Source organism: Hypanus sabinus, chromosome 8 (genome assembly GCF_030144855.1).
Source record: "Hypanus sabinus isolate sHypSab1 chromosome 8, sHypSab1.hap1, whole genome shotgun sequence".
Lineage (NCBI taxonomy): Eukaryota > Metazoa > Chordata > Chondrichthyes > Myliobatiformes > Dasyatidae > Hypanus > Hypanus sabinus.
The window spans coordinates 166,863,805-166,891,760 of NC_082713.1; the positions used below are offsets into that span (position 1 = coordinate 166,863,805).

At 39.8% G+C, this 27,956-nt stretch overlaps 2 protein-coding genes across 3 annotated transcripts in view; one reads left to right on the forward strand and one right to left on the reverse strand.

Annotated features, from left to right (window-relative positions):
• The first annotated feature begins 1,639 nt into the window (after positions 1 to 1,639).
• On the forward strand, positions 1,640 to 27,954 carry lrrc10 (leucine rich repeat containing 10). 2 transcript variants are annotated; one of them, XM_059978463.1, is made up of 2 exons: positions 1,640 to 4,546; positions 27,246 to 27,954. In XM_059978463.1, the coding sequence occupies exon 1, from the start codon at positions 2,236 to 2,238 to the stop codon at positions 3,088 to 3,090; it is 855 nt and encodes a 284-aa protein (XP_059834446.1). In that variant the 5' UTR covers positions 1,640 to 2,235; the 3' UTR covers positions 3,091 to 4,546; positions 27,246 to 27,954. The 2 variants fall into 2 exon arrangements, with proteins under 2 accessions (XP_059834446.1, XP_059834445.1); XM_059978462.1 differs by lacking the exon at positions 27,246 to 27,954 and adding an exon at positions 22,506 to 24,819.
• Positions 15,666 to 27,956, reverse strand: part of cct2 (chaperonin containing TCP1, subunit 2 (beta)) — a 35,298-nt gene continuing 23,007 nt past the window's right edge. Inside the window, exons 8-16 of the mRNA XM_059978457.1 lie at positions 26,318 to 26,418; positions 26,080 to 26,207; positions 25,871 to 25,974; positions 25,146 to 25,265; positions 24,853 to 24,981; positions 17,938 to 18,041; positions 16,464 to 16,563; positions 16,217 to 16,358; positions 15,666 to 15,926 (exon numbers count right to left, since the gene is read on the reverse strand). Coding sequence (XP_059834440.1) covers positions 15,896 to 15,926; positions 16,217 to 16,358; positions 16,464 to 16,563; positions 17,938 to 18,041; positions 24,853 to 24,981; positions 25,146 to 25,265; positions 25,871 to 25,974; positions 26,080 to 26,207; positions 26,318 to 26,418 — 959 coding nt within the window. The 3' untranslated portion in view covers positions 15,666 to 15,895. The remainder of the gene's footprint in view (positions 15,927 to 16,216; positions 16,359 to 16,463; positions 16,564 to 17,937; positions 18,042 to 24,852; positions 24,982 to 25,145; positions 25,266 to 25,870; positions 25,975 to 26,079; positions 26,208 to 26,317; positions 26,419 to 27,956) is intronic.

Sequence of the window (27,956 nt, forward strand, 5' to 3'; positions counted from 1 at the left end):
CTATTGACTTACTTGCTCTAATACAGTGAGCTCTTGTCTCTCTTTTAAAAGCCTCCATTTTCTGGATGCCCCTTGCCTGCAAATAACCTACTCCAATCAACTTTTGTGAGCTTCTTTTGAATGCTGCTAGAATATGCCCTGCCCCAACTTGGAACTTTAACATGTGAACGAGGGAGTCATAGAGTAATGCAGCACCAAATGGACCCTTTGGCCCATCGAGTCAGAGCCAAACTGTTAACGTGTTTAGTTCCAATTACCTGCACCCGGCTATAGCTCTCCATATCCATCCTATCCAAGTTTCTTTTCAATGTTGGAATTGAACCTGTATCCACTATGCCTGCTGGAAGCTCATTCCATACTCTCATCACCCTCTGAGTGAAAAGGTTCCCTTTCAGGTTCCCTTTAAACAGTTTACTTTTCTCCCTTAAGCCATGACCTCTAGTTCTAGTCTCACCCAACCTCAGTGGTCCAACCAGACCTGACCTTTTCCACACTTCTAATGATCCCTAACCTCCAGACCTCTCTGGGGTAGAGTTTTTCTTTCAATTCACCACACTCGGATCAAGGAAATTTCTATACACTGCACTTCCAATGAACTCCACCATGGACGGTGTCAGGCCTGGCTGTGAAAGGAGGAGGGTTTGGCATTGGGCCAGCAAGATGATCCTGTAAAAACCCAGTGCTGCAGAAGCTGCGAGGACTTTATCCTTGAGAGAGGAAGGAGAAGATGTGCTACACCTGCAATAATTTGAAAGACTGGCCCAGGACAGAGGACACTAGTGAACTACTGTTGGTGGCCTATGCCACAGTGGGGGTGATTGGTTTAAGTAAGTCACTTCCAATGACCAATCTCTTACTTTGTAAGATGCCCCCTCATTTGAGATTTTCTCACTTGTGAAAACATCTCAACATCAACCTGTCACACCCACTGAAGGTTGTCTGTGTCTCCCTAAAGAGATCCTACACCCTTATCTACAACAGAGATCGGATCTAAACTGCTTGGCCTTTCTTGATTGAACAATCCCTGACCTGAGGAATTAGCCTGGTCCAATGTTGCTATATCTTTTTTCAGATAAGGAACCAAAACTGTGCAGAATGTTCCAGTTGTGACCTCACCACCACCCTGTACAAATGTAAACTATGTTATCTCCAAACCCTTCACTATGAAACCAACATTTGACCGCTAAATGGAGCTGAATTTATGTGCTATGCTGAAGGATTAGCCAGACATTCCACATATCTGTGCTTATCAGTTACATGAGTGTTAAGCAATTTAATTTAATGAAATAAAAATGAATTATTATTTTATACAAGAAACCCTCAGAATCCTGTTTGGTTATCTTTTGCAAAAATATCTGATTTATCACCACACATAAATTAATCACATATTTTAACAGAGCTGTTAGTTAATAGAAAAGACCAAATAAGGCTAGATATTTTGTGTGTTTTTGCTTTCTCCAGATGTCGATAAATTCTGTTGCCTAAGCAGCGAGGTCTACAATTTCTTATGACCTAGGATTTGGAGTCAATTCTCTTCTCATGGATCCTGAATATAGAAACGTTTGGGGGTGGTTGACGGCGGAGGATGGAACATAAATAGTTGGACTACAGCCAAGATAACAAGTACTAAGAAAGCACAGCAAGGCCGTGCTCAGAATAAGATGACATGAAGCAGAGCTGGGATGAATTCCTCCTCTGCCTTTGCCAGATCCAGTATTGAGGTCAGTGTTCCCACACACTCAGTCAAGCGCCGCACTAGACTGGGAAACAGATAAAACTAGCTAGAAAACGATGCCGTGGTAACACTGCGGCATTTCCTAGAACGCGAGAATTAAGTTGAATGTACTACTGTTCAGATCTGGCGGCACTGAGGACTACTCCGAGGATGGGAATCAGCTGTGACAGACTCGGTCACTGATAATTTCACGGGAGTGCACTTCATACGCTGCTATTTTTGAGTTTGCCAAATATATTTCACAAGGACAACACTTAGGTCTGTAGATAAGGAAGGCGATGGCATTGCATACTGGATTGACAGGATAGTGCTGAACTTACATAGCCCTCACTGTAAAAGTCACGTTCAACTCGCATTTCGGCCGCCTCTTCGATTGTCAGAACACTTCCCAGCTCCGCCAGCTGAGCTTCACGAAATCTTAAAAGGCGCCGAGCATTTAGCGTTTCACCGCTGGTGATCGGATCATTTCAGTCCTCCCGAAAGATGTAGGAGACGCTGGGATGGGAAACGCTATAATGTCTGTGGTCTCTTTCTTCCCGTCTAAATCGTGCCAGCACTACCTTCTGGGAAATGATATCGAGGAGCTACCACCGGATAAAATGATGGATTTGAGCGGGAAATATCTGAGGAAGTTTCCGCTGCAGGTCTGTGCTTTCACTGAACTTATTAAACTGTACCTGAGTAACAACAATCTGAGCAGTCTTCCCCCCGAGCTTCACCTGCTGAACTGCCTGCAGATCTTGGCTCTGGACTTCAATCGTTTCAAAGAGCTGCCGCAGGTGGTATGCCGCCTCCGCCAGCTCTCCGCTCTGTACCTGGGCAATAACTACCTGAGCGACCTGCCGGCCGAACTCAGCTCGCTGGCGGAACTGAAAACGCTGTGGATCGAGGGGAACTGTTTCGAGGAGGTCCCTAGAGTGGTGTCGCAGCTAAAGCACCTGAGAATCTTGCACGCAGGGTGTAACCAGCTAAGAGAACTGCCCACGGATCTCTGGCACCTCCGCGAACTGCAGAACATCTGGATTTCGAGCAACTTGTTCTCTGATTTCCCTAAAGTCCTACTGGAGATCGAGAGCCTGGAGATCATCGACATGGACCGAAACTCGATCAAGTTCTTCCCCAGCCTGGTCCACATGAAGAACCTGAAGCTGGTGATATACGATCGCAATCCGTGCAAGAGCGGCCCCAGGGTGGGCGAGGACGTCCGGAGGGTGGGAAGGTGGGCCGACTATCGCCCTGAAGTCACCGAGGAATTATCACCGGAGATGGAGCGAGAGCAGATGGGAGAAAGCGAGGACGTTGAAACGACGGGGAAAAGTGAACTCAATAAGGATTCTGACTCGGTGCCAGAGTGAAAGCAACGGGAACCAAAGTGGCGCCAACGAAAGGCAATTTGCGGGCTTCGTATACTGTTTGATTATGCAATACGTGTAGAAATTGTAAATACATCTGCGCTCCTCTGGATAGCTGTTTACAGCGCAAAACCTGCTTCCACAACAAGGGCTGAGACTAGATAAAAATATGGATGAAAGGAATAAGAAATGTTACTGGAGGAAGAAGAAATATTTTGGCTCGTGTGGAGCAATAGGTGCCGGCCCGTGCCCTTGGTCTCAATATTCCGTCTTTGTCAGCATTAATTCTTGCTAGCGACACCGTCCAAAGGGACTGCATGAAAATAGTAATTACTCTTCTTTTACATAACAAGTGTAATATGTAACCGTGCGGTACGTCGTTAATCATCTGCTTCAGCGGATGGGGCTTGAAGGCTGCTATCAGGAACAGGATGTACTTTGATGACAAGCACAAAACCTATTCCGAACGATTCACCCTGCAGTTTAGACCCACAAAGGGGGGGGGGGGGGGAAACTTCCATAAATCAGACTTTAGGATAATTAACTTTTTTATTCAGCAGCAGTACCTGGAAGTCAGATAAAATCCCGCCAAACTCCCATTCCAACGAGAATTAGGCTGCTCCCATGGCAACGGCTTGAAATAAAACGGTTTCCACAGGAAATGAGACTTCGGAATGTAAAGGCCAGCTTTCAATCTGACCCCCTCTCTGCATACAAATAATAAGCAATCTTCTCGGTGTTCAACTTGGAAATGCATTTCATTCCACAAATTATACATTACTTGAGAACAAGCTTAGACCTTTAATTTTGTTTTAAATGAGGCAATGTTTTGGGAGAACTTACTTCTACTTCACCGCACCAGTCAATTCAGATTTGCTTTGCCGGAGAATAATGGCGAATTACCAGAGGAACTCAGCAAGTCAGGCAGCATCTGAGGAGGAAAATGGACAGACACCATTTTGGGTCTCCCGGGAAAGTCAACTGATCATTTCCCAATACAGATGTTGCCCAATACTACCGTACCTTGTGTCCTGATTTTTGCTTCCAATTAAAAATGAAACCAGGTGGCAGACAGCTGCATCTGTCTGTACTACATGGGTGTTGGAAAGTTAAACTTTGAGAGGGGATTATGGGGAAGGAGTTGCTTTCTCTCACGAATGCTTCAACTGATACCCAATTTGAACTCAAGTTTCTTAGTAGTCATTCGAAATACAAACTCAGGACAAAGCACTACTTAGAGATATCATTGCTTTCTCCGAGGGTGGGCCGCACCAAACCCCTCTCCGCCAAAATACGTAAAAGAATCTCCTCAGAAGAAATCATCCCTTTCCCTGCAGTGCCCTCCTACGGTAATGGGATCAGTAAAAAGACGGTACAACCGTTGTTGAGAACCTGAGCGTTGGTCGGGGCGCATTCAGCGCGGAAATGTGGAACTGAAAGTGGCTCACAGAGTGACACAGTGAGTGGCGGTGGGGAGGGGGTCATTTCTGGTGAGGAATTTGACAAATGATCTTAAGATCTCCTTATTACTGCCTGTTGGATGTAATGGCAACTGCTGCCCTCGCCGTTCATTCTTCAGCAGCGAAACTCTCCCAAGCCCAGAGATTTCTCTCCGGCAAGCACGCCCAGGACCTGCCAATGGGAAATCTCTCGGCTGGGCTGAGCTTTACAACCAAGCAAAGAGGACGGCACATCCAAGAGGAGACAGTAAGGGTAGGTTTATAATGAGCAGGTGTTTCAGCTTCCCATTGTGGCTCACACTTAGTAGTCATGGAGCACCACCGGGCTCTGGGCTGATGGGGGAGAGGCAGAGGTAGGGGGTTTGCGCGCAGCTGGAGTGGGTGTTTTTTTTTTAATTGGTGGGAGGGGTTGGGTACGACCCAGTGTTATAAAAACCGTCTCTCTTCAATAGCTCCATGCTAAGTACCAGGGCACTTCGCTGTTCTCTCGCGCCCTAATTCTCCGTGTATTCACGTCAAAATAGTTGTGATAGAATTTCAGGCATTTCATTGTATTAGAAACACAATTTTCGATTCTTTCAGCAGGTCATTGCCTTGGTACTGGTGTACCTATACTACCACTAGTGTTCAAAGTTCAAAGTAAATTTTATTATCAAAGTATATACATGTCACCTTATACAACCCTGAGGTTCATATTGCTGCAGGCATATTGCGCAAATCTACAGAATAGCAACTGTAACAGGATCAATGAAGGATCAGCCAGAGTGCAGAAGACAACAAACCGTGCAAATACAAATATAAGTAAATAGCAATAAATAACGAGACATGAGATAACAAGATAATGAGTCCTTAAAGTGTGATAATTGGTTGTGGGAACATCTCAATGAACAGGCAAGTGAATCAGAATCAAGTTTAGTATCACCGGCATATGTCGTGAGATTTGTTAACAGCAGCAGTATACAATGCAATACATAATACAGAAAAAAGGTAAATCAATTACAGTATATATGTGTATTAAATAGTTAAATTAAAAATAGTGCAAAAACAGAAATAATTTTTTAAAAAGTGAGGCCATGTTCACGGGTTCAATGTCCGTTTAGGAATCGGATGGCAGAGTGGAAGAAGCTGTTCCTAAATCGCTAAGAGTGTGCCTTCAGGCTCCTGTACCTCCTTCCTGATGGTAGCAATGAGAAGAGAGCATGTTCTGGGTGATGGGGGTCATAAATAATGGAGGAAGCCTTTCTGAGGCATCGCTCCTTGAAGATGTCTTGGGTTCTACGAGGCCAGTACCCAAGATGAAGCCGACTAATTTTACAATTTTCTGTAGCTTGTTTCGACACTTGTTTAAGAGCTTGATAGTTGTGGAGTAGTAACTGTTCTTGAACCTGGTGGTGCGAGTTTGCTGGTCAGCACAAATTCGTGCCTAAATTACAATTTCTAAGTGTCCGTATAAGCCAAACGCTACGTATCCAGTCGTGTGTGAACCAAATCCTTCCCAAGTGAAGTCAAATGAATTGAAAAATTATCTACAGTACAGAAAGTAATTAAACATATCCTTCTGGCAGGGATATGTTTAAAAGTTTTTCGCAACATCAGCACCAACGACTTGAGCTACAGAGCAGATCTAATTTTAGCTGATCTGGCCTTGATTATTTTTCAGATAACATCATTACTGCAAAATATTTTCAGTGTGCACTGGCTAAAACAGAATAAAACTTACTTTATTATCCCTATCAATGTACTTAGAAACATGCTTCTATTTCTTTAGGTAACGATTCATAACCTTAAACATGGCGGGTAATCTGCGTGTTTGATTCAGTTGAATGATATTTGCAATCAAAATAGTTTGTTAAAAATAATGCTTACCTGACAACTATTAGCAAATTGGGTTGACCTGTTGTTCATTGCAATATGGCGGTTTACATCACATGAAGAGGCACAAACCCCAACTCTCACCACGACCATTGATGATCCATTTTCTTTTAACATCCTTTAGTTGTATGAATTGAGACATTATTAATTTAACAAAAAAGAATATTTGAAACAAGACATCCTTTTTAAATGAACAGTGCTTCAAACGCCCTGGAAATCTCAATCGGATTGGAGGCGGGTGGACAAATAACTAAGGTTTACAGATCAGACGATCACTTAAGCATATATGACCATTGTTAACTGGTTACAACATAAAGCTGCTTTTATTGATTGAAACAGCCAATAACTACACGGGGTGTTTTTCAAATGCTCTCCAGCGACTCATCTAAGTCACCCATAAGATTAACTACCATACCTCTACTCAAACGACAAGAAAAAGGCCTCCGCAATATTACTTTTAAAATGCGAAATAACGTTGCACTTCATTGCAATAACCCCGTCAAAGGGGGGGGGGGGAGGGAGAGGGAGAGAGAGAGAGAGAGAGAGGAATGTCAATTAATTTGCAGAAGCATTTCCAATTAATTGCGCTCAACTTCCAATGTTAAAAAGCTTAACATCATATGACGACAGAAATGGAGTTGCTTACCAAATAACAGCATTTTCATTTTTCTTTACATATAATGTGTGGCTTAATGTAAAAAGGGCCCTACAGTTTTCATTAACTTTGTTATTAATCCTTGTCCATCAAGGCTGCTAAATCCTCACGTTTCAGTAAAGTAGGATACTGTTGGGTGGAGAAAATATTAAGGATACCATCATCTCACCTTTTGAAACTTCATGGGCGTGGCCAGGCATGTACTGTATTTGTTAGCATACATTGCGTAATTCTTCATATTGATGCTAGACAATCACTTGTCATCTATTTCTTCAACAACATCTTTTTGAAGAATCCGTTGTCGTGATACATTGGAATCAAACTTATTTCAAGTGTAAACATCATAATTTTCTACATCAATTATATATTACACCACAAAAAATAAATTAATTAAATCCAAACTTAACGGATCAGTGTTTCCGATGTAACCAGGAAACTGGTACTTTTTTACATTCTACATGATCTTGTTCTAAAATTCAACCTTTTTGGACAAATTTAAGACTTTTACTGGAACAAATTACAGGAACACAATTTCCTCATAATCCAATATTACTCTTATTAGGTGATATTGAAGGGATAAAACCAAAACTCAAACTAAATAAATACCAGAAAGAATTTATAAAAATTGCACTGGCAGTAGCCAAAAAAGCTATTGCAGTTACTTGGAAATCGGATACATATTTAAGTATAGACTCTTGGAAGAAAGAAATCTATGGTTGTATTCCATTAGAAAAAATTACTTATAATTTAACAGATAAATATGAAACATTTCTGAAAATTTGGAGCCCTTATTTACAAAAGACAGGATTAAATCTATAGATGCTCTGAAGATGAAAAGATTATTTGGGGAAAGAAATAAATATACATATTAAAGTTTTTACGAATTCCATGGAGCATGTGGAGATCTTCCAACAACCAGACAATCTTTTTCTTTCTTTTTTTTCTCTTTCTCTTTTTTTTTCTGTAGGGCAGTTAGGGGGGAGGGGTTAAGGGGAGGGGGGAAGGGTTATATACATTTTTTTCATACTTCATTTTGTAACTACTTAAAATGCAATAAAAAAGTTTTCAAAAAAAAAATGTAAACATCAAACTCAAATTTCATCACTAATCCCAATAGAGCTAAGATCTAATAAAGGGAATATATGGCAGGTAAACCTCGTAACCATCCAAAAATAAAGTTTAAAGGAAGATAAAAAACAAGGTCACCTAGATCTGGGTTGCCATGTTTAGTTTTTAGGAATGCCAGCAATATTATTCATTACTCACATTTCCTTATTTAGAAACTATGCTCTTTATCATACAAACCTGACAGAAATGCAAAACTAGCCCTTCACACTTGGTATATATTTCGTTCTTATAATTTTGTTCCTATTCCCCCCCCCCCCAAAGCTTTTGGAAATTCAAACAGAAATCCTTTTACATTAACACCTAAACCTGTAATTCATATGAACTGACAAGTTCAAGCAATTCAAAATTTTTATGTTACCCCATCTTTGCAAAAAAGTTAGATGGGAGAATTGCAGGGGAACATTACTCACGTTTTATTTGTGTAGATAGGAACACAAATTCCTATTGTACTTGTTTACAATAAGCCATTAAAGTACTTTGCTCTTAACCAAAATTCTTGGCAGGCTGAAGGATAAATAGCTTTGAATCAAGCCCACGAATTGTTGCAGATCATTTATAGCATGAGAAAATTTATAATACATTGCCAACATAGAAAATGATTTCACCTCCAAATGCAATCATAATCGTTTATTTGTACTTCCTTAAACTGCAAAAGTTGCTGCACAGCTTCCATTCAATGCATGTTGAACTTGTTAGTCTGGGCTTTCTTTCAGGTTCTGACTGGAAAAATTATCTCCAATTCCAGGAAATTAAGGGAATTAATCAAAACAAGTCCCAGGTTACCATTCAATACAAACAAGTTAACTGATAATAGCACTGCAGAAAGTTGGGACTAACAGGACCACTACAAATAGATATACATGTTAGGACAAGTTAAAACAATATTTTTAATGTTTGTAATATGGTTTTGAATTATTTTGAAGCAATTATTAAAAAAAAGCAAATCAGGGGAAAAAAGTTTATACCTTGACAGTGCTTGGATTCTATGTTTTATATTTAAATTTCACCTCTGTACTGGATGTAAAGAGCAAACCACCAAACAGAATTCTGAAGTGTTCAATATCAAATAGTAAATTGCTGAAGATATCACTTCACTTAGGTCAAATATTTTCACTTATCTGGAAGAAGTTGGATGATAAATCAGTTATGGGAAGCATTTGCAAAACAAGTAAGCTGAAACAACACAGCAGGCTCGAAAGCACAAGCATTTGAGATAAACTAAGTGGCCACTTTATTAGGTACCTCCTGTACCTGATAGTGACCACTGTATATTCGTGGACATCTGCTGCTGTAGTCCACCCATCTCAGGATTTGATTCAGAGATGCTCTTCTGCACACTACTGTTGTAACACGTGGTTAATTATTCACCTTCCTGTCTGCTTAACCAGTCTGGTCATTCTCCTCTGACCCCTCTCATTAACAAGGTGTTTTCACCCAGAGAACTGCCGTTTTTGTTACATTCTAGAAAACTAGAAAAACCCCAGGTGATCAACAGTTTCTGAGATACTCAAACAGCCCATCTGGCACCAACAATCCTTCCACATTCAAAGTTACTTAGATCACATTTCTTCTCTATTCTGATGTTTTAACAACTAAACCTCTTAGCCATGTCTGCATGCTTTTATGCAGTTGCTGCCACGATTGGCTGATTAGATATTTGTATTAATGAGATCTACAGGCATGACTAATTAAGTTGACACTGAGAGGCTTTCAGTGATCCAAACGCACTGGTTTATGAGGTAGTTCCTGGGGGTTGGTGTTGGTCCATCACTTTCACATTATATATTAATGATTTGGATGACAGTATTGATGGCTCTGTGGCCAAATTTGCAAATAATACAATAAGTGGAGGAGTAGGAAGTCTGCAAGAAGACTTAAGACAAACTGAGTGAATGGGCAAAGACATGGCAGATGGAATACAGCATAAAAAAGTGTATGGGCATGCACTTTGGTACAGATATAAAGGAATAGCCGTTTTCTAAACTGGAAAAAATTCAGGCTAAGGAAGGTAAATGCAATGTTAGCATTCATTTCAAGAGGATTAAAATATAAAAGTCGATATAATACTTAAATGTTATAAGGCATTGGTCAGAACATGTTTGGAGAATTGTGAACAGTTTTGAGCCCCATAAGGATCTCTTGGCATTGGACAGTAAGCAGAGGTTTGTGAGAATAATCACAGGGATGAAAGGAAGGTTTATGAAGAACCTTGCATGGCTCTGGACCCACATTCATTGGCCTTTAGAAGGATGGGGGAGGGGTCTCGTTGATAGGCTTAAATAGAGTGGACTTGGAGAGGACATTCCCAGCAGTAGGAGAGTCTAGGACCAGAGGACACAGTCTCAGAATAAAAGGACATCTCTTTTATAAAGATATCTTTATAAAAGATAAAGAAATAAACATTAGCTTTATTTGTCACACGTACATCAAAACATAAAGTGAAATGTGTTGTGTCAATTTCTGACATTGTCTGATGATGTGCTGGGGGTAACTTGCAAGTGTCATCAGCCTTCTGCACCAACATTGCAGGCCATAACTTACTAATCCTATCTCTTACATCTTTGGAATGTGAGAGAAAATGAGAGCAACTGTTTGAAACCCACCCAGTTCTCCACAGGGAGAACATCCAAACTCCTAAAACACTGGAAGAATTGATTTTTTTCTCTGGTCCTTTTTAAAAAAAAAATATTATTCACAGCATCAGATAACTTTGATATTGAGTTACTCTAGGCCTGTCGGGAAGTAGCCTGGTTGAGGGAAGTGCCTGGTGTGAAAAGCGCTGGTCTTTGGCTCAAGAGTCTTCGGCGAGACTACGTCAGGCACAATTGCAGAAGGTGAAGACATGACTGCTAAGCTGATTCAGTGTGCTACGTGCATGATGTGGGAGGTCAGAGACACTGATGGTGCTCCCGGCTGCTACAGCTGTGGAAAGTGTGTCCAGATTCAGCTTCTGAAGGAGCATGTTGCAGCACTGAAGAAAGAACTGGATGACCTCAGGTTTATCCGCAAAAATGAGGGTTTCCTGGACAGGACCTACAGTGAGGTCGTTACACCGAGGATACTGGAAGAGATGAGGAAGGAAAGGATGCTTGAAGTACAGGAGACCCCAGGGGATGTACCTCTCGTAAACAGGTTCACCTTCTTGGAAGCTGTCAGGACAGAAGATACTGCCAGTCTGAGAGGCGGACAGGTCTGCAAGCCAAAAATTGGTGCAGAAGCAGAGCCGAGGAGTCAGACATCAGGAAGAGCCGTGGTAGTAGGGGACTCCATAGTAAGAGGTATGGAAAGGGGTTTCTGCGGCAACAGGGGAGATTTAAGGATGGTGTGTTGCCTCCCTGGTGCTAGGATCCAGGACATCACGGACCGATTGCAGGGGATCCTCAAGGGTGAAGGTGAACAGCCGGAAGTGGTAGTGCATATCGGCACAAATGACATCGGGAAGAAGAGGAAGGACATTCTGCAGCGGGACTTCAGAGAACTCGGAAGAAGCTGAAAAGCAGGACTTCCAGGGTGGTTATCTCTGGTTTGCTTCCAGTTCCTCGGGCTGGAGAGGGCAGAAACAGAGAGATAATGGATCTGAATGTGTGGCTGAGGAACTGGTGCAGGAAGCAAGGATTTACATTCTTGGACCACTGGGATCTGTTTTGGGGTAGGGATGAATTGTACAAAAGGGACAGGTTGCACCTTAAAAGGCGGGGGACCAGCATTCTGGCAGACAGGTTTGCCACTGCAACATGGATGTGTTTAAACTAAGTAGTGGGGGGGGGGGGGGGAGGCGATGAACTGGAAATATAAGGATGGAGTTAAAGGGAAAGTGAAAATAAGAAAAGTTAAAAAGGACAACAGAATTAATGGAGTAGAAAGCCCAAGAAGAGATCATACAGTATGGCCAAGTGAAATAGGAATTGATATGAAAGGAGAGGGGAGTACCAAATTAAAAGTATATATGAATGCACAAAGTATAAAGTAGATGAGCTTGAGGCTCAGTTGGAAATTGGCAAGTACGATGTTGTGGGAATAACTGAGACATGGCTTCAAGTGGACAGGGCCTGGGAAATGAATATTCAAAGATATACATCTTATCAAAAGGACAGACTGACTGGCAAAGGGGGTGGGGTGGCTCTGTTGGTGAGGAATGATATTTAGTCCCTTGTGAGGGGGGACATAGAATCTGGGAAGTAGTCAGTATGGATAGAACTGAGAAATTCTAAGGGTAGAAAGACCCTAATGGGAGTTATCTACAGGCCCCCAAACAGCAGCTTGGATGTAGGGTGTAAGCTGAATGAAGAGTTAAAATTGGCATGTCGTAAAGGTAATGATACAGTTGTCATGGAGGATTTCAACATGCAGGTAGACTGCGAAAATCAGAATGGTACTGGACCCCAAGAAAGGGAGTTTGTGGAGTGCATCCGAGATGGATTCTTAGAACAGCTTGTACTGTAGCCTAACAGGGAGAAGGCAATTCTACATTTAGTGTTGTGCAATGAACCAGATTTGATCAGGGACCTCGAGGTAAAGGAACCATTAGGAGGTAGTGACCATAATATGCTATGTTTTAACCTACAATTTAGGAAGAAGGGAAAATCGGATGTGTCAGTATTACAGTTGAACAAAGGGAACTATGGAGCTATGAGGGAGGAGCTGGCCAAAGTTCAATGGAACAATACCCTAGCAGGGAAGACAGTGGAACAAAAATGGCATGTATTTCTGGGAATAATGCAGAAGGTGCAGGATCGGTTCATTCCAAAGAGGAAGAAAGATCCTAAGGGGAGTAGGGGGCAGCCGTGGCTGACGAGGGAAGTAAAGGGCTGTATAAAAATAAAAGAGAAGTATAACATAGCAAAGATGAACGGGAAACAAGAGGACAGGGAAGCTTTTAAAGAGCAACAGAAGATAACAAAAAAGGCAATACACCAAGAAAGAACGAGGTACGAAAGTAAACTAGCCAAGAATATAAAGGAGGATAGTAAAAGCTTCTTTCGGTAGGTGAATAGCAAAAAAAGTTAAGACCAAAATTGGGCCATTGAAGTCAGAAACGGGTGAATTTATTATGGGGCACAAGGAAATGGCAGATGAGTTGAACAGGTACTTTGGATCTGTCTTCACTAGGGAAGACACAATCTCCCAGATGTAATAGTGGCCAGAGGAACTAAGGTAAAGGATGAACTGAAGGAAATTTATATTAGGCAAGAAACAGTGTTGGATAGACTGAGTCTGAAGGCTGGCAAGTCCCTGGGACCTGATGGTCTGCGTCCCAGGGTACTTAAAGAGGTGGCTCTAGAAATCGTGGACGCATTGGTAATCATTTTCCAATGTTCTATAGATTCAGGAACAGTTCCTGCTGATTGGAGGGTGGCTAATGTTGCCCCACTTTTCAAGAAAGGAGGGAAAGATGCTGGATTCAATTATAAAAGAGGAAATTATGACACATTTGGATAGCAGTAGAAGGATCAGTCTGAGTCAGCATGGATTTATGAAGGGAAAATCATGCTTGTCTAATCTTCTGGAGTTTTTTGAGGATGTAACTATGAAAATGGACAAAGGAGAGCCAGTGGATGTAGTGTACCTGGACTTCCAGAAAGCTTTTGATGAAGTCCCACATAGGAGATTAGCGGGCAAAATTAGGGCACATGGGATTGGGGGCAGAGTACTGACATGGATTGAAAATTGGCTGGCTGACAGGAAACAAAAAGTAGTGATTAACAGGTCCCTTTCCGAATGGCAGGCTGTGACCAGTGGGGTACCGCAAGGTTTGATGCTGGAACCGCAGCTGATTACAATATACATTAACGATTTAAATGAAGGGATTAAAAGTAACATTAGCAAATTTGCTGATGACACAAAGCTGGGTGGCAGTATGAAATGTCAGGAGGATGTTATGAGAACACAGGGTGACTTGGACAGGTTCAGTGAGTGGACAAATGTATGGCAGATACAGTTTAATGTGGATAAATGTGAGGTTATCCACTTCGGTGGCAAGAACAGGAAGGCCGATTACTATCTAAATGGAGTCAAGTTAGGAAAAGAAGTACAACGAGATCTAGGTGTTCTTGCACATCAGTCAATGAAAGCAAGCATGCAGTGAAGAAAGATAATGGCATGCTGCCTTTTATAACAAGAGGAATTGAGTATAGGAATAAAGAGGTCCTTCTGCAGCTGTACAGGGCCCTGGTGAGACCCCACCTGGAGTATTGTGTGCAGTTTTGGTCTCCAAATTTGAGGAAGGACATTCTTGCTATTGAGGGAGTGCAGCATAGGTTCACAAGGTTAATTCCTGGAATGGCGGGACTGTCATATGTTGATAGATTGGAGCGACTGGGCTTGTATACACTGGAATTTAGAAGGATGAGAGGGGATCTGGTTGAAACATATAAGATTATTAAGGGATTGGACACACTGGAGGCAGGAAGCATGTGCCCGCTGATGGGTGAGTCCAGAACTAGAGGCCACAGTTTAAGAATAAGGGGTAGGCCATTCAGAACAGAGATGCCAAAGAACTTTTTCACCCAGAGAGTGGTGGATATGTGGAATGCTCTGCCCCAGAAGGCTGTGGAGGCCAAGTCTCTGGATGCATTCAAGAGTGAGTTAAATAGAGCTCGTATAGATAGCGGGGTCAAGGGATATGGGGAGAGGGCAGGAACAGGGTACTGATTGTGTATGACCAGTGAATGACAGTGCTGGCTAGAAGGGTCGAATGGCCTACTCCTGCACCTACTGTTATCTTTTGAATCCACCTGAATCAATTCTTACAATAGCGGTAGTCTCATTCAAATGTAAACCCATTTATAAATTCACAGCTTTTTACCAGACCCTAGTATTTATGCTACTATTACTACTAATTAATTCAACTTTCAGACATAACTTTCCACAATCATACCATCTAACCCATACACCCAAAAGCAAAAGCCCTAGTCAACTTAAAAATGCTTAGCCATCATGTTTTATGGAGTTTAAAATTTAAGGAATGGACAACTAAACTGTACTGGTCACTTACTCAAAATTTTAAAAAGATTAGCCTAATTATTTCAAATTAACCTGTTGCCTTTTCCTCAGACATCTTGGCTTTATTATTCCCTCTGCAGTCACACCCAAATTTATGCTTTCTAGTTACAGAGTTGATTGATATGTAGCTGCACAAAATTCACTACTGAGTTCTGACATTTAAGTATAAAAAATTGACATTTTCCCAAACCATTGCAATGATCTCTCATTTGTCATATTATTTTAGCAAACATTTTCATTGTTCTAGTAGCCAGTATCCAAAAAGGTGTCCAGGACTACAAGGAACAATACAAATAAAGACTATACAAATTTGACAAAACTTCCTTTAACTTTTAATTTTAGTATTTATATTTTCTATTTGAATTCTTATATTTAAGTACCTATGTAAATCTTAAGATTTCTTTCTTAAGATTCTGTACTTCACTCATTGGGAAAATAAATTGAAACAAAAAAATAAGAACTTGCAATGACAAAATTTTAATACAACATGCCATGAATACAGCCTCTGACCATATCTGAAACCTCAGCCACAAACATTCCACATTAAGGGAAAAATTAGTAAAACTGAGGCCCAACACACCAGTGAACTACAATTTTATCAACACAGAACTTCTGCTTTAGCTTAAAAGATCACGCCTCAAGTTCACTCTTGGCAAAAACTCCAAATGTTTTTGTTGCTGATGTTCATGGTTTAACAAGGATGATGATCAGGTACACGTTTCCTGAAACAGAAGAAAAAAAACATTACTTCTAAAAATTATAAGAGATATTTGGTGCAGATGCAATTCAATTTCACTATATGCAATTCCATACAGACAGAAAATGCTGCAAACAAGACAGAGGAAACTGAATAAAACATAAAATAAACATGTTCCTATTTATTAATATTTTTAATGAATACACACTTTAATAAATTAATGCAAATTGGCATTTGAGTGGCAGCATATGGACATAAAATGTTGCTTTTATACACAATAATCATTGATCAATATTAATATAGACAAAGCTTTACCTTGGTGCTGCTTTAATAATATTATCTACTCGAAGGATCATTTCAGCTGCCTCTGATGCACTCAGTAAGACCTGCCTCTTCACCTGAAAGCTCTCTGTAATGCCCAGCGCTGCCATGTCTCCAATGGTATTGCTGGTCATATCTAATAATCAAATTTGCAGATTTTAGATAATCACTTTAAATAATACCTCATCATTTCAAGAACATCACTGCAACCAAATTCAAAACTCACTGTTGGCTTACTCACCTAATCCATAAGTTGCTTTTCCTTCTGCATGAGCAGCTCGTAATTGAGCCACTAAATCAGCACTATCGTACCCAGCATTATCAGCTATGATAGTAGGTAACTGGAATAAAAAAAACATGAGACGTATAAATACAGCAAGAAAGATTAATTTACCTGTAAAAAGAAACAGGTGCAAATATAGAGACTGAAAAGATCAATTATTCACATAATTTAACAACAGTTTGGTGCATGGGAGAAAGAGAATAATAATCAACCAGTATAAATAGACACACGTGCTTTCTCAAGTACTGTGGAGCTGCACATTCAACATAAAACTCATAATCCAGCATCTAAATGTTCAGAAATCTGATGGTCCAACACCCAGCTCATTCATTAGTTTCAAACAGATGGAACACTGGGGTCAGGACCACAAATAGGTTTGAAGCCAAAGCTGAGGTTAGAATGTTTCAAATTTTCTGCTCCCTTGAAACTTACCTGGTTCACTGAAAATATGTAACATGTAAAAGCAAAATAAACAACTGAACTCAGCACTGAATAATAAAAACAAATAGTACAATTCATTGAACAGGTGATAATATTTTAATACACTGTATAGTAATAGAACAAAAAGTCTGATGCTACAATCAGTTTAGTTATTGCTGAATTGTTGACCATTTTGTTTTAAATTTGCATTTAAGGATGGAAATTAAAATATAAAAGGGCAAAAATATTTACATTTGAATGTTCTAATCCTGAGTTTCAAACAAGTTTATGTTTCAAATTTGTGTGTACAAGTTGCATCCAAGTTACAGCAGGGTTCCTTTCCTGTGAACTGTTTCTAACCTTGAGAAAGTCAGAAATACAGCTGGCAAATCCATCTGCTGATCTCCAAATGCTAGTTGTATGTGCAGACAGTATATAAATTGAGTGTGATAAGCCAAGAAGAACCCGTGTAATAGTGCAGAATTCAGTTACCTCTTACAAAGCCTTTGCTTGTGTTTTATAGCAGCAAATTTGAAAGGTTAGGGGAAATTATTAGGTAAGTGTGGATATAAGGAATGGATATATGGAACAATTCCATTTCTGTCATAAATAAAAATGTATTACTGACATATATTATCCCTAAAACAGATTCTGGAATGAATTGTTAGCATGTTAGTTGCACAAAGCTACAATTATTTCCAAGTGGATGACTGCAACTAAGACTCTGCGTTAATAGTTTCAGTAAAAAAGCAATCCCCATGAAAACTGTAATTCAAATATACAATTAAATTTGACTGAACATTAATTATAAAAGCTGAAAAAAACAAACAGCACACGACATTCATAATTACACAAATGTTACATGCAAAATTAGCTGTCTGCTTTTAATTATATAGTTAAATACATGAAGTGCTCTGGTAATCAAAGCATTGAAAGCTATTTCCAGAGTGTGGTGGTGGGGGGGGAACAGTCAGAAGATGAGAAGATAATACAATACTGTTTTGAAACTTACCATTGTCAATGCTTTAGCAAATGACTCCATTGCAACAGCTTCTTTTCCTGGTGTTCTAACAGCATGTTGAGAAACAGCTTGTGCCATTAACATTTCTGAGCAGCCTAAAGTGTAATTTCAAATGATGTTATTTGTAATGTATGACAGAAAATCTGCAATGTTTTAGAGAAAGTACTTTGCACAAAGTTGAGGGATGAAATGTTGAGCAGAACAATTTCAAATTACATACAGTACCTCTATCAGGAAGTTATTGGGATGGGAAGGAGAACAGATACAGTATAAATCAATTTTAAATAATGTATGAACAACATCCAGAAAGATCTAGGTATTCTTATGTAATAATTGTGAGAAGTTGGCAGACAAATTCAGTAAATGATTAAGACATTTGATTTTTATGGTTATGGAAGAGAAGTACAGTTATAATTGTACAGGATGCTGGTGAGACCACACATGGAATACAGGTCTTCTACAGCTTAAGAACCACAAGATTATAAGACACAGGAACAGAATTAGGCCATTCAGCTCATCGAGTCTGCTCCACTGTTCTATCATAGCTGTTTTATTATCTCTCTCATCCCACTCTGCTGTCTTCTCCCTGTAACCCTTAACACCATGACTAATCAAAAAACTATCAACTCCTTCTTCAAGTTTACTAAACGACTTAGCCACAGCTATCTGTGGCAATATATTCTAGAATCACCACCTCATCTCTGTTCTAAATGGATTTCTCTCTATTCTGAACCTGTGCTCTCTGGTCCTAGACTCATTTACTATTGGAAACATCCTTTCCAAATTCACTCTATCTAGGCCTTTCAATATTTGATAGAGCTCAATGAGATTCCACCCCACCCCCCCATTCTTCTAAACTTCCTTGAGTACAGGCCCAGAGCCATCAAACACTCCTCATAACCCTTTCATTCTCAGAATCATTCTCATGAACCTCCTCTGAACCTTCACCAATGCTACCACATCTTTTCTTAGATAAGGGGCACAAAACTAATCACAGTACTCCCAAATGTGGTCTGACCAATGCCTTATAAGGCCTTAGCATGACATCCTTGTTCTTATATTTTAGCCTTCTCCAAATAATTGCTAACATTGCAGCATTCGCTTTCCTTACCACCAAGTCAACCTGCAAGTTAGCCTTTAAAGAATCCTGCACAAGGACGCCCAATTCCCATTGCATCTCTGATCTCACTTTTAAGGTTTCCTTATCTTGTTATTTCATGCTTTCATTATTTACTACTTATTTACAGTTGGATTTCAACAGTTTGCTGTCTTCTATGTTCTTGTTCTGTAACTGATCCTGTTTACAGTCACTGTTCCATAGATTTGCTGAGTATGCCGGAAGGAAAAAGAAGCTCAGAGTTCTATGTAGTGAAATGTACATACTCTGATACTTCGAACTTTTGATTTTTGAATTTTCTCCCCATTCACAATTTAGATCACGTGTTTATTCCTTTTACCGGTGCATTAACATCTACTTTCCTACATTATATTCCATCTGCCACTTCTTTGCCTATTCTCCTAATCTAAGTCCTTCTTGCACGCTCCCTCCTTCCTCAACATTACCTGCCTCTCCATCTATCTTTGTATTGTCTGCAAACCTGGCTACAAAGCCACCAATTGACTTATAAGGTGAAAAGAAGCAGCCCAAACACCAACCCCTGCGGAACACAAGAAGCCATCCAAAGAAAATCCCTTTTATTCCAACTCTTTGCCTCCTGCCACTCAGCCAATCTTCTATCCATGCTGGTATCTGTCCTGTAATACCATGGGTTTTTATCTTGTTAAGCAGCCTCACATTTGTCACTTTGTAAAAGGCCTTCTGAAAATCCAAGTAAACAATGCCCTTATGAATGCCTGACTTACATACAGGAAAGGACAACAACCAGATGAATTTTCTGGTTGCTGCAGGCACCCTGTATCCGTGGGAATTTTCTCTGCGATCCCATTTCTAACTTACAAATTGCTTGAATTACAAACTGTTCTCAGGAACAAAACCCTGTCACAACCCTAGGGAATGATGTGTGCTGTGAACAGATTTGGTCCCATATTTAAAAGGCTATAGTGGACTCTAGTTAAATGGGCCATCAGTTATTTGCAGCAGACACTTATTTGGGACAACTCTTAAAGAAGAGAAACTGAGAAATAGCAGGGTTTTTAAGATCCGTGCTGGTGAAGCACAGCAATGATTTGCTAGCAGCAAACGCAACTATGAACCACTTTATTTCTCAAACCTTTTCTCATAAACTATCACTGCAAACAATAACCTGTAACTTGCTTTTTGGAGTTGAGTTTTTGAATCACCTGTACGACCTGGCATTTTTGCAGTGTGAACTGAAGTCTCGAAAGTGTAGGACGGTTGAGGAGTGCCATATATGGAATGAATTATGGTGACAGGGCCTGGGCCTGAGAGCAGGAAGGAGCCAATGTTTGGCTGCTGGAGCGGACTTGGAGGTAATTCAAAGCAGCACAGCCCAAGCTCGAGGGTGGGGAATGACCTGCAGTTTGGCCCATTTAAGTGCCAGGCCAAACTGAGAGGTCGGGTACAGGCCGAATTGTGGCAATGGGTCCTGGGCTCCAGAGCATATTGAGGTACCAGGGCCCACTTCTGAGAGCAAGGAATGACCCGCTATTTGGCTCATTTAAGCACAAAAGGCCTTCTGAAAAGGTCAGCATGTCAGGGCCAGAGGAGAGGGAAGGGCTGGTATTTTGCTTGCTACTTGCGGGGTTTACTTGTCTATGTGGTGAATGGAGGCTGCCGCTTGCAATTAACTGGCTCCTGGATCAGCTGTGACTAGCATTCATGAAACTCAGTTCTGAATGTTGTTTGCTTACTTTTAATGTTTGCATGATCTGTTTTTTTCCTGCACATAGGGTGCCTGACAGTCTTTTTTTTAAATTGGCTCTATTGGGTTTCTTTGTTTTGTGGTTGCCTGTTAGGAGACAAATCCCAAAGTTGTACATAACTTACATATAGTTTAATAATACATGTACTTTGAACTTTTGATTCCCTTCATTTATTTGGGACACTATGCTGCTTAATTGGGTCAGAAAACTTGCCAAAGAGTTTTTAACTAGCGTCATTCATGTGCACGTGTGGCCATTACACACTACACCGCGCTTAGAGTAAAGTTTTAAGATAATGTCAGTTGTGTGTTCTTGTGTTCAAAAAACAATTACTTTTGTCTGTGATTGCTGGCAAGAAATAGCATTAGCACAATTCAGAGCTGTTTTGTTCACTGAGGTTTCAAGTATTCAGGCTTGGAGATACCAGAATGGGCTGGGAATAAAAATGAAACAATCGCACTATTTCAACAAGTTAGGAATTACAAAGAACTTGACGGTATCGACGATCATTTTGAATGTTACAATGAAATCAAGATATGCAAGATGCAATCGTTGAAAGGATTGTATGAAAACAGACTATTAACTGCACCAGACGTCCACACTGATTTTAATTAAGTCAGTCAATCAAAAATCATGGCAGCATACACTGGATGCTCCATCAATAATTATTAGGAACAAATACACAGTTTTATAGTACTGTAGTAGGAATGGTAATGTTCTAATTTGTTCTGAATCACATTTAATATATAATTTTTATATTCTTTTAATTAGTTTCATGAAACTGGCTAAATAGGACAGCCCCTTAATTGGGCCAAAATGTACTGCTCCTGATGTGTCCCAATTAACCAGAATTCATTGTATTGGCACTGGAGGGAGCACAAGAGATTCACTAAATTAATTCCTGTGACAAAAGGGCCGCCCTATCACAAGCACAGGTGTTAATAAGAATGAATGTTGATCTAATTAAAATACAAAAAATCCCTAGGCACCTGTAATAATTAATAGAAGGTCTCATATGAAAAGAACTCCAACTGATTAGGGGCTGGTCGTTTAAAATCAAGGTGCTTAGAATTTCTCATAGCGTGGTTAACCGGTGCCATTCTCTACCCCAGAGGAGCATTTAAAGAGTGAGTAGATAAGGGTTGTGAAGATTAGCACATAGAAGTGATTCCAAGAAGAATCCTTTGAGGATCTCTGAAATAACAGCAATTACTGGAAAAATATATCAGGCAAAGATATATGCCCAACATCATCCAACATTAAAAAAACAAATTAACAACACAAAGTATAAAATATTCAGTGATATTATTATTATTATCAAATGTAATGTCATGAACTAATTCTGTCTGAAAGTTCCTTCTGTAATTGATATACTTTGTTAGGGGGAAATTACCCATTGTACATAATTCTATGTAGGGCTAGCTACTGTGTCAGCAATATATTGGTTACATAAATCTACATATTATCTGTAGAGTGGACTACCGATCAACTAAAGATATCAAAATGTCCACATATCATTTGACCATATAATTAAAGAGATTAGCACACATCCAAATACATAAAAATAATGCTATGAATCTTGAATTGCAAGCAACATTTCATCATAGTCAAAAATCTCTAATGATTTCTAAAAAGTACAAATATGTATGATTTCAGTTACAGTTGCACGAAAAGTATGTGAAGCCATTGTAACTACCTGTAATTACTCTCCCTAGGAGTGGGTGTCTTGCCAAGATCACAACACGCAATGCCGAAGGAGGTGAAAAAGAACCCAAAGACCTGTAGAAGTCTGTAGAACTCACTAAATTCTCTGTTCATGTGTCCACTATAAAAAAAAACTGAACAAGAATGGTGTTCATTTAAGGACACCATGGAGGAAACAGCTGCTCTTCAAAAAAAAGCACTGCTGCTCGTTTCAAATTTGCAACTAACTACCTGGATGATCCACAGCGCTTCTGGGACAATGTTCTATGAGCAGATGAGACAAAAGTTTTTGGTAGAAATGTTTGGAAGGAAAAGGGTACTGCAGATCAAGACCAAAACATTAGCCCAACTGTGAAATATGATGGAATGGGCATCGTGGTTTGAGGCTGCTTTGCTGCATCAGGGTCTGGACAGCTTGCAATCATTGAGGGAACAATTAATTTAAAAAAATTGTATTAAGACATTTTACAAGAGAATGTCAGGATAGTGGTTTGTCACCTGAAACTTAATAGCAGTTGGATAATGCAATAAGACAATAATAATCTGAAAGACAAGAATAAATCAACAACAGAATGGTTTAAAAAGAAGAAAATGTGTGTTTTGGAATGGCCAAGTCAGAGTTTAGATCTTAACCCGATTGAGATGCTGTGGCATGACCTGAAGAGGGCTGTTCATGCTAGGTATCTCAGAAATATTGATGAACTGAAACAGTTTTGTATGAAGAATGGTCTAAAATTCCTCCTCACGTTGTACACGTCTGATCTGCAGCTACAGGAAACCTTTGGTGCAGGTTATTGCTGCTAAAGAAGGTTCTACCAGTTATTAAGTACAAGGGTTCACATGCTTTTTTCAGCCTGGACTGTGAATGATTAAACAATGTGTTCAATCAAGACATGAAAAGTACAATTGTTTGTGAGTTATTATTTTAGGCAGATTGTGTTTGTCTATTCTTGAGACTTAGATCAGACCACATTTTGAGTATGAACTGCTTTGAGAGGTTGGTTCAGACTAGACTGAACTTCTGGTTTATTACGGACCTGGACTCACTGCAATTTGCCTAACGCCACAATAGGTCAATGGCAGACACAATCTTAATGGCTCTTCACTCAGCCTTAGACCACCTGGACAATACAAACACCAATGTCAGGATGCCATCTATTGACTATAGCTTAGTATTTAACACATCATTCCCACAATCCTGATTGATAAGTTACAGAACCTGGGCCTCTGTACCTCCCTCTGTAATTGGATCCTCGACTTCCTAACTGGAAGACCACAACCTGTGTGGATTGATGATAATATCTCCTCCTCGCTGACTATCAACACTGGTGCACCTCAGGGGTGTGTGCTTAGCCCACTGCTCTACTCTCTCTATACCCATGACTGTGTGGCTAGGCATAGCTCAAATACCACCTATAAATTTGCTGATGATACAACCATTGTTGGTAGATTCTCAGATGTAGGCGAGGGGACGTACAGGAATGAGATATATCAACTAGTGGAGTGGTGTTGCAGCAACAAGCTTGCACTCAACGTCAGTAAGACTAAAGAGTTGATTGTGGACTTCAGGAAGGGTGAGACAAAGGAACACATACAAATCCTCATAGAGGGATCAGAAGTAGAGAGAGTGAGCAGTTTCAAGTTCCTGGACCCAATATCTCTGAGGACCTAACCTGGACCCAACATATTGATGCAGCTATAAAGAAAGCAAGACAGCAACAGTACTTCATTAAGAGTTTGAAGAGATTTGGTATGGCAACAAAAACTTCTAAACATGAACCGTGGAGAGCATTCTGACAGGCTGCATCACTGTTAGTATGGGAGGGGGCTACTGCACAGGACTGAAAGCTGCTGCTAAGGGACGTAAATTTGGTTGGCTCCATCTTGGATACTAGCTTACAAAGTACCCGGGACATCTTCAAGGAGCGGTGTCTCAGAAAGCGATTCAGGAACAGCTTCTTCCTCTGCCAACCAATTCCTAAATGGACATGGAACCTGTGAACACTAACTCACCTTTTTAATATATACTATTTCTGCACTATTTTTAACCTACACAAAATACATATACTGTAATTGATTTATTTTCTTCTGTATTATGTATTGCACTGACCTACTGCTAAGTTAACAAATTTCATGACACATGCCAGTGATAATAAACCTGTTTCTGATTCTGTAATTAAAACAGAAAACCAGGTAATTGCAAAGGGTTCACAAACATTTTCTTACAACTGTATATTCGTAAGAAAAGCTGTCCAATGTATCAATATACATTACAGGCAAGATCACAATCTCTACTGAAGTTTATCTAAACCTAAAACAAGGGGTTCAAAGTCCATAAAAAAAAAGGAAAATATTTACCTCCACCATAAACAGTTCTAGTCTCTTTTATTGTCTGTGCTAGCACACAGAGGGCATCATGCAAAGATCGTTCAGCCTCATCAAGAATCTGTTGAGTGGCTCCTCGAAGAATAATGGTACATGCCTCACCTACAGAGTAGAAAATTACAGAGTCATGTAGTTTGACTTTCCATTTTGTTAAATTTATCAAGAATTTTGCAAGAAACAAAGCAGGACATTTACTCTTGAGCTATCTGAAGTATAGCATTATCACAAGCAAAACGGACTGAATTAGAGCAAGCGGAATTACTTACCTAGCTCTACTCCAGAAAAGTGAAGCAGCTTGTCCTCACCAATCATAACCTCTTCAATAACTTTACAGTGGCCCAGCTTAACCAGTTCAGGATGATCAAAGGTGGAAGTTATTTCACCACCTGAAATTAATCGCAGTAAGTTCATTAAGCTAAACCATATTTTCATGTCTGAAAATGGACGTGCTTTAATTTTTTTTTAAAATACAGGATCATTAATTTCAGTTAATCTCAAATGGCTGCTATTGTGCAGCAATGAAGAAATGAACCTAGCAAAGTAATGAAAAGGTTCAATCAGTGACTCAAAACGGTCTTACTTTCTCTACCCTAAGAGGTAGAATGATCAACCTTAGATAAAGAGATCAAAAGTATCACTTTCAGCTATCGAACACAAAATAAAGACTGTGACAAAAAAAGTCTGTGCTCCTCCACCACATAACAAATTGCTGTTTCTTTTACGATTGATAAAAAGTTGAAGCTCGTGTCAAAAGACTATCAGTGAATACTTTAGCACATACCTGGTGGAACCAGGACCAGCGATAGCAACTTCTGGATTTTTGTGCCTTACTGCACATGCCTAGACACCAACAGTTGCTGCTAATGTTACACAGGTGAGTTCTGACAGGTTTATCATATTACTCAGATATTAATCTTTTGGAACAATCAGTTCTTTCAATCCTGCATCCCAACTCATAGTAAGTTTGGTCTAACAAATTATTTTGACTTACCAGTTACAAGTGCAAGTCTTTCAATTCCACAAAAGTCAGCATGCTCAATAGCCATAACACCTGCAGCACCAAATAACTGCTCGGGGTAATTATAAATGAGCTGCCTGCAACATAAATATTTAATATGCTCACATACAGATGTTTCCATTGCACTTGGAGAAAAATCCACAAAGATTTATAAAATGGTTTTTGCTCCAAAATAAAACTACCTGTTGATAAAACAGTTAATTCCATGTTTCAGGATTAGATCCACTTTCTCCTTCATTTTTTCCTTTTCAGCCAGTTCAACCTCGGCAACTTTTGCAGTAGAATCTACCCTCACACGTGAACCAAATATCTGTTAAAAGAGGCAACAAGATAGAGGTAAATTCTGGAAATCTAGGTACCAGTGATGCCTGCTAGAAGCAGTTTCACAAGGCCACAGAAAATAAATCTGTTTTCACATACCTTAATTTTGTCTGTATCCATACTCGTGTTTGCAATCAAAATTTTTGCATTTTCAATTCTCTTTGGTTGGTTAACACCAATTTTCTTATCCAAAAGAAAACCTGCAAGCAGGCATTCACATGTTCAAAGATTTAAATATATTTCAAGTCAATTATTAAACCTTCAGAATGATCTAATATGTACTTCTGAAAATCAATATAATTCTCTAAAATAAAAAAATTTAATTCTTTCATTCATATTCTGGCATGCAACATACACAACAAAAATAAAATCAAATCAGTCAGCAATTCAAAATACTCAAAAATTTGAACAGACTGAAATAGAGACTTTAACTTTCTAAACTCTAATATGGCAAGAAGATCCCTCATTTGTGTAAACAGGTATAAATATTCCATCACAAAACTCAGTACTGCATATGAAGCATCGTTTAAATCTAAAAGAAAGCTCTGGTTTTTAAATCATAATTCATATAAATTCTAACTAGCAAACTAAAATAGCTTGTGAGGAAGAATATTATGTAGTCTGAAAAGGATGACGAGAGAATATACTGACTTTGGAGGAAGGGCATTAAAATGTTCGCTCGGCACAACATCGCGGGCCGAAGGGCCTGTAATGTGCTATGTTTCTATGAATATCTATGACATGTGCATATTCCAATAATCACATGGTTTTCATTAGCTAGAAACAAATGAGGATTATCTCAAGAAACCCTTGAGATGTGTCTAACATCATATATTCTATAACTGAGGATGAAAAATTTCAAAAGTGAACTGCATCCAGAGTTTCACACTGAAAGCTATTTTAATAGCTTATTGCAACCACAGGAGGAGCTTAGGAGGAGACAATGGTGCCTAACGGCCACTCCTTTGCTTCCATCTTCAGAAACAGCTCTATTTCCATCTTTAGTATCTCTATTTTTCCCTTTTAGGGTTCTTTTGAAGACCCTGACCTGGAGTTAAATGTTGACTTCGGTTCTTTGCGGGAATGGGACCAGCCATTATTCAATATGCCAAGGATGCAGCCTAAGAATTTGGTTTGCCTCTGGAGGTCCAGGATCTCATGGCTCTGAAGACAGGCGGATCGAAGGTCAGTGTCCTGACAGGAAATCGGTGTGTTGTGGGAGATGGAAGCTGTCTGGCTGTGTGCCCAGAGACCCAAGACCTTTGGGCGAGTGCAACGCAATGGACTTTTAACATCGTAAATCAGCAAGTTGTTTGTTATGTCTTCCCTCTCGCTGTGAAAGGGGGACACCTCTTTCTCCCTTATTAGGGAGGGAGAGAGAGAGAGAGAGCCTGTGGTATGTTGAATATCGGGTGAATGAGCAGTCTTTGGGAGTAGTGCAAGTCTGTGTCTTTGCTGCATGCTTTAGTGCTTCGGTGGTGGGTGCTGATGCTTCTTTTTTGCTGGTGGGGAGGGGGTGAGCTGGGGAGGAGTACTTTGGGATTCTAACATTTAACTGTCATTCTTTGGGGGCACTCCTCTGTTTCATAGATGGTTGCAAAGAAAAAGTATTTCAAGACGTATATTAAATAGATTTCTCTGACATTAAATGTACCTTTCAAACCTTTGAATTTCATGCATTATTTTATAGATTTGGAGAGTTCAAAAGCTGAATCCAAGTTTGTAACATTCTTTTATT

What these genes read in the sequence shown, in the direction of transcription:
- lrrc10 (XM_059978463.1), top strand. Translation starts at nt 2,236, where the DNA reads ATGGGAAACGCTATAATGTCTGTGGTCTCTTTCTTCCCGTCTAAATCG.